Raw genomic sequence first — 6,166 nt, forward strand, 5'->3', positions numbered from 1 at the left:
GTCTAGTCATCAACAGAAAATTAACGGATAGAGAGGGGAGAAAGATGGATTTTGGCGTGACATTTCTTGCCTGTGCGTGAGAGCGTGAGATTGATGCTGAAAGAGTGTCACGCCAGATGCGTGAGAGTTGGCAACCCTGCACCTACCTGCCTTTTGATGTAAATAAAAGACGAGAGTGGTACATGTTACGAACACATTATCATTCAAACAGTTCAGCCTATTATTGATTTTTATTTCCACTTCCCTTTTATCCAAAGAGATATTTGAACTATTTGCACTGTATTTATCAACGGGAAATACATCATGCTAAAATAATCTGTCATATACTGTGGCTCACATTATTGGGGTCGCTTGCAAGTCGCAGCAGCACGAATTACGTTACCAGCAACATCAGGGTGGCTACAGGTATAAACAAGTTAAATGTAAGACTTTTTAAGACTTTTTAATACCACTTCTAAATGAAATTTAAGACCAAACTTACGATGGAAAAACAAATCAAAAGTGGAAATATAAAGTAAACACACTGTTCAAAATGAACAGTATGGTAAAATGACAATAATCAATTGAGTTTAAGAACATTGACTATATGTGTAATGCGAAAGGATAACACAAAAATGTCATTGCTGTCCTAAATTATATTTATTACAATATTTTCTGAACATTTAGGTCCAATTAACAAATACTTATAAAATCAAGTAAATATAAAAAAGTTCATTTTGAACAAAATAAATCAAATAACATGAATGAATTAAAATTCCAGCTGCTAAAATGCAAAGACATTTAGATAATAGAATGTGTGTGTGTGTGTGTGTGTGTGTGTGTGTGTGTGTGTGAGACAGAGATAGAAAGAGAGAGAAACTCAGATAGATTGCAGTTTGTGGAGGACTCATCATGGACAGAGTAGACAGCAGTGTGTAAGTGTTTTGCGGAGGTGTGTGGGAATAAGTAAGTGTGTGTGTGTGTGTGTGTGTTCTCATGTCTATGTGACAATTGTTTTTGCACAAGTTTATGTCTACTCCTGAGCTTTTGTGAATAGACTTGGAAAACAATCCTTTTTTATATAATAATAAACAAAACACTTTGGCACTAATAAACAAAGCCTTCCCAAAATAGTGTTAATTTATAACAATGTGCATCTGCACAACTGAACATATGAACACTTGAAACAGAGGCATGCCTGTATAAGGCATATAAGAAAGCCTACCTTGGACAAAAAACAAAATCACATTCGGGGAATGCAGTAACGCAGCATTACTTCGATTAGTAACTGTAACACCGCTTGTACAAGAGCTTTTCGACAGCGATGATGACAATGTAAGAGATGATTAGGATTGGAATTATTTCACCTGTCAGTCCACGGTTGGGGTTGGGATGGTTCCTGTCTTAAAGCTGTTCAACATTCACTGCGCTTGGCAGTCTGTAGAAAATGCCTGATGAGACATTATGGCATATGCCTGAGTTCTGCTGATTTATCTTCCAGCTCTTTCTCAACCTCTTTGAGTTCTGTGATTTTTTCTTTGTATCTTTTTCTGAGTATGTTTGACTTTGTGATTAGCTGGGCCATGAGTGTGCCTGATTTACCCTCAGCTTGCTCTGCCAGTTAGTCTGCGTCTTTCTCTAGGCTGTTTGCTACCTTAATCAGTATCATCATCTTCTTTTTGAGCTGCTCAAGGTGATCTTCTGCAACTTTTCTCTTTTCTCTTTGTGCATTGCTCGCATGCTTTCTCTTTTCCTGGTCCAGGTGTAGCCGATACTGAGACCTCGCTGAAGCTGAAGCTGCCAAAAGCTCCTTTGTCAGAGGTACTTTGAGAACCCCCCCACAGACAGAGACGTAGTCACATATCATCCTCTGAGCAACCACTGTGTCCTCCTTCATGTTATCAGCCTCTATCTCCTTGTTTATTGAAAAGCCCCTCTCAACCGTTGCTTGGCCATGGGAGAGGAGCAGAAGTTTCTTGGAGAAAGTCCAGAGTTCAGGGTAGGATTGATGGAGGAACCCATGCAAGAAAACGTCCAGTCTTGTACGCATGGGTGAGAAAGAGGAGAATGATTAATCTTTTGCCTCCAGAGACAAGAAATTTCCAAATTGCTGGACAATCACATCACCTGTTGTGAAACAGATTAACAAAAAAAATAAAAAAAAATCAATGTAATGAAAAAGTTTAGACAGACAAACCACAAAAAAAAAAAAATAATAAAAAAAAAAAAAAAAAATAATAATAATAATAATAATAATAAAAAATAAAAAAACACAGAACGTAAGTGTGACAGTGTACATTCTGGTAGACTTCTAAATGTTAAGTACCAGCAGAGATGCCTCCTGACAGCTGGTGATCATGAAGAAACCTCTGAACTCCTCCTTTCATTCTTTCATAGCACAAGTCGGGGTCTGAGAACATGTTCGTTGGGTCCAAACATGCCATCTGCCTCACAATGGTGTACTTCAGTGGGCTCTTGTCTTGCATTTTCTTGACAATGTTAGTCAAACAGTCCATGCAGTCCTTTCTAAATGACAACACACTGAGCTCGCCTACGCTGCTGTTGGGACTACTCTGGAGTTCCTAACAGGAAGAGGGGAGGAGGGCCTATGAGACTGACTAAAAGTTTTACGCAAAAATAAAGTTTTGATTTCCTGTACCTTAACCATTGTTTGATATTTGTCACCTTCGCCTTTACCTTTAGGACTGCTTCTGCTCCTAATCCAATGTCCACATCCTTTAGGCGAGCCCTTGCTTCCTTGGCAGTTGTGTCCAGTTTGACCATTTGCAGTGCTGTGATTTCATTAAGGATCTCTGCCTTGATGAACCTCTTCAGCAAGCTCTGAGAACATATACAGTACAACATATAAATAACAATACAAATAAAGAAAAGTGTTGGGAGGGTAATTGTTTAATTAAAATAGCAATTTCATACACTTTATCTATCCATGGCATATTATACATTACCTTCATGAGAATAGCCAGATCTTTACTGATGAAAGGCATCACAGGCTCATCTGTCTGATACTTGGTCAAAAATGTGGTGAAGGTCCTAGAGACCAGACTGATCTCATGAAATGGCGTATGTATGACACGTCAATTCGTATTTCCATTTTTGGCGTGCTATCAACACGCATAATCGCTTTTCAGCGTGTTTATCAACGCCGTTGACTTAACGTTACATTACTCTCTATATAAATATATATGACTTACCCCAACCCCGTCCCTAAACCTACCCGTCACTGGGGTTAATACCATTTATGAGTCTTCCCCTACCATCCTAGTAAAAAAATATCGCTCCCCAGATGTAGATTTACATTTTGCTTCGTTTCGCTCGGACATTTAACGGCGTAGACATACACGCGGAATCACTAGGACATTTAACGGCGTAGACATACACGCGGAAGATGACGGCGTGGACATACACGCGGATAGCTCAAAATGCGTATAGATAACACGCCACTTGACTTGAAAGTGGCGTGTATGTTTACGCAAAGTCATGATGTCATGTTGTAGAGACAGCCATGAAAAAATGCAACTTGGTTCTTGGTCAGCCCCCCCCCCCCCCCGGCTGGTTCTTGGTTCGGTCCCCCCCTGACTGGTTCTTGGTCCGGTCCCCCCCTGACTGGTTCTTGGTCCCCCTGACTGGTTCTTGGTCCGGTCCCCCCTGATTGGTTCTTGGTCCCCCCCAACTGGTTCTTGGTCCCCCCCTGACTGGTTCTCGGTCCCCCCCCGACTGGTTCTCGGTCCCCCCCTGACTGGTTCTCGGTCTCCCCCTGACTGGTTCTTGGTCCGGTCCCCCCTGACTGGTTCTTGGTCCCCCCCCCGACTGGTTCTTGGTCCCCCCCCCCGACTGGTTCTCGGTCCCCCCCCCGACTGGTTCTCGGTCCCCCCCCGACTGGTTCTCGGTCCCCCCCCCCGACTGGTTCTCGGTCCCCCCCTGACTGGTTCTCGGTCCCCCCCTGACTGGTTCTCGGTCTCCCCCTGACTGGTTCTTGGTCCCCGGTCCCCGGTCCCCCCCCCCCTGACTGGTTCTTGGTCCCCCCCCCGACTGGTTCTTGGTCCCCCCCTGACTGGTTCTTGGTCCCCCCCTGACTGGTTCTTGGTCCCCCCCTGACTGGTTCTTGGTCCCCCCCCCCGACTGGTTCTTGGTCCCCCCCTGACTGGTTCTTGGTCCCCCCCCCGACTGGTTCTTGGTCCCCCCCCCGACTGGTTCTTGGTCCCCCCCTGACTGGTTCTTGGTCCCCCCCTGACTGGTTCTTGGTCCCCCCCTGACTGGTTCTTGGTTCTTGGTCCGGTCCCCCCTGACTGGTTCTTGGTCCGGTCCCCCCTGACTGGTTCTTTGTCCGGTCCCCCCTGACTGGTTCTTTGTCCGGTCCCCCCTGACTGGTTCTTTGTCCGGTCCCCCCTGACTGGTTCTTGGTCCGGTCCCCCCCGACTGGTTCTTGGTCCCCCCCCGACTGGTTCTTGGTCCCCCCCTGACTGGTTCTTGGTCCCCCCCTGACTGGTTCTTGGGCCCCGGTCCCCCCCCTGACTGGTTCTTGGTCCCCCCCGACTGGTTCTTGGTCCCCCCCGACTGGTTCTTGGTCCCCCCCTGACTGGTTCTTGGTCCCCCCCTGACTGGTTCTTGGTCCCCCCCAGACTGGTTCTTGGTCCCCCCCAGACTGGTTCTTGGTCCCCCCCTGACTGGTTCTTGGTCCCCCCCTGACTGGTTCTTGGTTCTTGGTCCGGTCCCCCCTGACTGGTTCTTGGTCCGGTCCCCCCTGACTGGTTCTTTGTCCGGTCCCCCATGACTGGTTCTTGGTCCGGTCCCCCCCGACTGGTTCTTGGTCCCCCCCGACTGGTTCTTGGTCCCCCCCTGACTGGTTCTTGGTCCCCCCCTGACTGGTTCTTGGTCCCCCCCTGACTGGTTCTTGGTTCTTGGTTCTTGGTCCGGTCCCCCCTGACTTGTTCTTGGTCCGGTCCCCCCCTGACTGGTTCTTGGTCCCCCCCCTGACTGGTTCTTGGTTCGGTCCCCCCTGACTGGTTCTTGGTTCTTGGTCCGGTCCCCCCTGACTGGTTCTTGGTCCGGTCCCCCGACTGGTTCTTGGTCCGGTCCCCCCTGACTGGTTCTTGGTCCGGTCCCCCCTGACTGGTTCTTGGTCCGGTCCCCCCTGACTGGTTCTTGGTCCGGTCCCCCCTGACTGGTTCTTGGTCCGGTCCCCCCTGACTGGTTCTTGGTCCGGTCCCCCCGACTAGTTCTTGGTCCCCCCACTGGTTCTTGGTCCGGTCCCCCCTGACTGGTTCTTGGTCCCCCCCAACTGGTTCTTGGTCCCCCCCAACTGGTTCTTGGTCCCCCCCCTGACTGGTTCTTGGTCCCCCCCCTGACTGGTTCTTGGTCCCCCCCTGACTGGTTCTTGGTCCGGTCCCCCCTGACTGGTTCTTGGTCCGGTCCCCCCTGACTGGTTCTTGGTCCCCCCCTGACTGGTTCTTGGTCCCCCCCTGACTGGTTCTTGGTCCCCCCCTGACTGGTTCTTGGTCCCCCCCTGACTGGTTCTTGGTCCCCCCGACTGGTTCTTGGTTCGGTCCCCCCTGACTGGTTCTTGGTCCCCCCCTGACTGGTTCTTGGTCCCCCCCTGACTGGTTCTTGGTCCCCGGTCCCCCCCCTGACTGGTTCTTGGTCCCCCCCAACTGGTTCTTGGTCCCCCCCGACTGGTTCTTGGTCCCCCCCTGACTGGTTCTTGGTCCCCCCCTGACTGGTTCTTGGTCCCCCCCTGACTGGTTCTTGGTACCCCCCTGACTGGTTCTTGGTCCCCCCCTGACTGGTTCTTGGTCCCCCCTGACTGGTTCTTGGTCCCCCCGACTGGTTCTTGGTTCGGTCCCCCCTGACTGGTTCTTGGTCCGGTCCCCCCCTGACTGGTTCTTGGTCCCCCCCTGACTGGTTCTTGGTCCCCCCCTGACTGGTTCTTGGTCCCCCCCTGACTGGTTCTTGGTCCCCGGTCCCCCCCCCTGACTGGTTCTTGGTCCCCCCCAACTGGTTCTTGGTCCCCCCCGACTGGTTCTTGGTCCCCCCCTGACTGGTTCTTGGTCCCCCCCGACTGGTTCTTGGTCCCCCCCTGACTGGTTCTTGGTCCCCCCCAGACTGGTTCTTGGCCCCCCCCAGACTGGTTCTTGGTCCCCCCCCTGACTGGTTCTTGGTCCCCCCCCTG

The 6,166-nt window shown here is 50.3% G+C and overlaps 1 protein-coding gene across 4 annotated transcripts; it reads right to left on the reverse strand.

Moving 5' to 3' along the window:
• Positions 1 to 639: 639 nt before the first annotated feature.
• Positions 640 to 3,527, reverse strand: LOC311302463 (uncharacterized protein). Of its 4 annotated transcripts, none has more exons than XM_084428366.1 (4): positions 2,946 to 3,527; positions 2,677 to 2,820; positions 2,306 to 2,561; positions 640 to 2,018 (listed from the first exon to the last, which is right to left on the reverse strand). In XM_084428366.1, exons 1-4 carry the CDS (start codon positions 2,982 to 2,984, stop codon positions 1,900 to 1,902), a joined length of 558 nt encoding a protein of 185 aa, XP_084284492.1. In that variant the 5' UTR covers positions 2,985 to 3,527; the 3' UTR covers positions 640 to 1,899. The 4 variants fall into 4 exon arrangements, 3 of the variants coding, with proteins under 3 accessions (XP_084284492.1, XP_084284494.1, XP_084284493.1); XM_084428368.1 differs by having other exon boundaries at positions 640 to 2,106; XM_084428367.1 differs by lacking the exon at positions 2,306 to 2,561 and having other exon boundaries at positions 640 to 1,954.
• Positions 3,528 to 6,166: the final 2,639 nt, after the last annotated feature.

The sequence above is a fragment of the Rutilus rutilus genome (genome assembly GCF_951802725.1).
Source record: "Rutilus rutilus genome assembly, chromosome: 1".
Taxonomy (NCBI): Eukaryota; Metazoa; Chordata; class Actinopteri; order Cypriniformes; family Leuciscidae; genus Rutilus; species Rutilus rutilus.

Bases quoted from the DNA above. Each gene is read 5' to 3' on its own strand.
- LOC311302463 (XM_084428366.1), bottom strand. From the start codon at position 2,984: ATGCCTTTCATCAGTAAAGATCTGGCTATTCTCATGAAG. The intron at 2,821-2,945 runs GTAATGTATAAT...ATATGTTCTCAG, and splicing joins ATCTGGCTATTCTCATGAAG to AGCTTGCTGAAGAGGTTCAT. The intron at 2,019-2,305 runs GTACTTAACATT...CATGCGTACAAG, and splicing joins GTCAGGAGGCATCTCTGCTG to ACTGGACGTTTTCTTGCATG.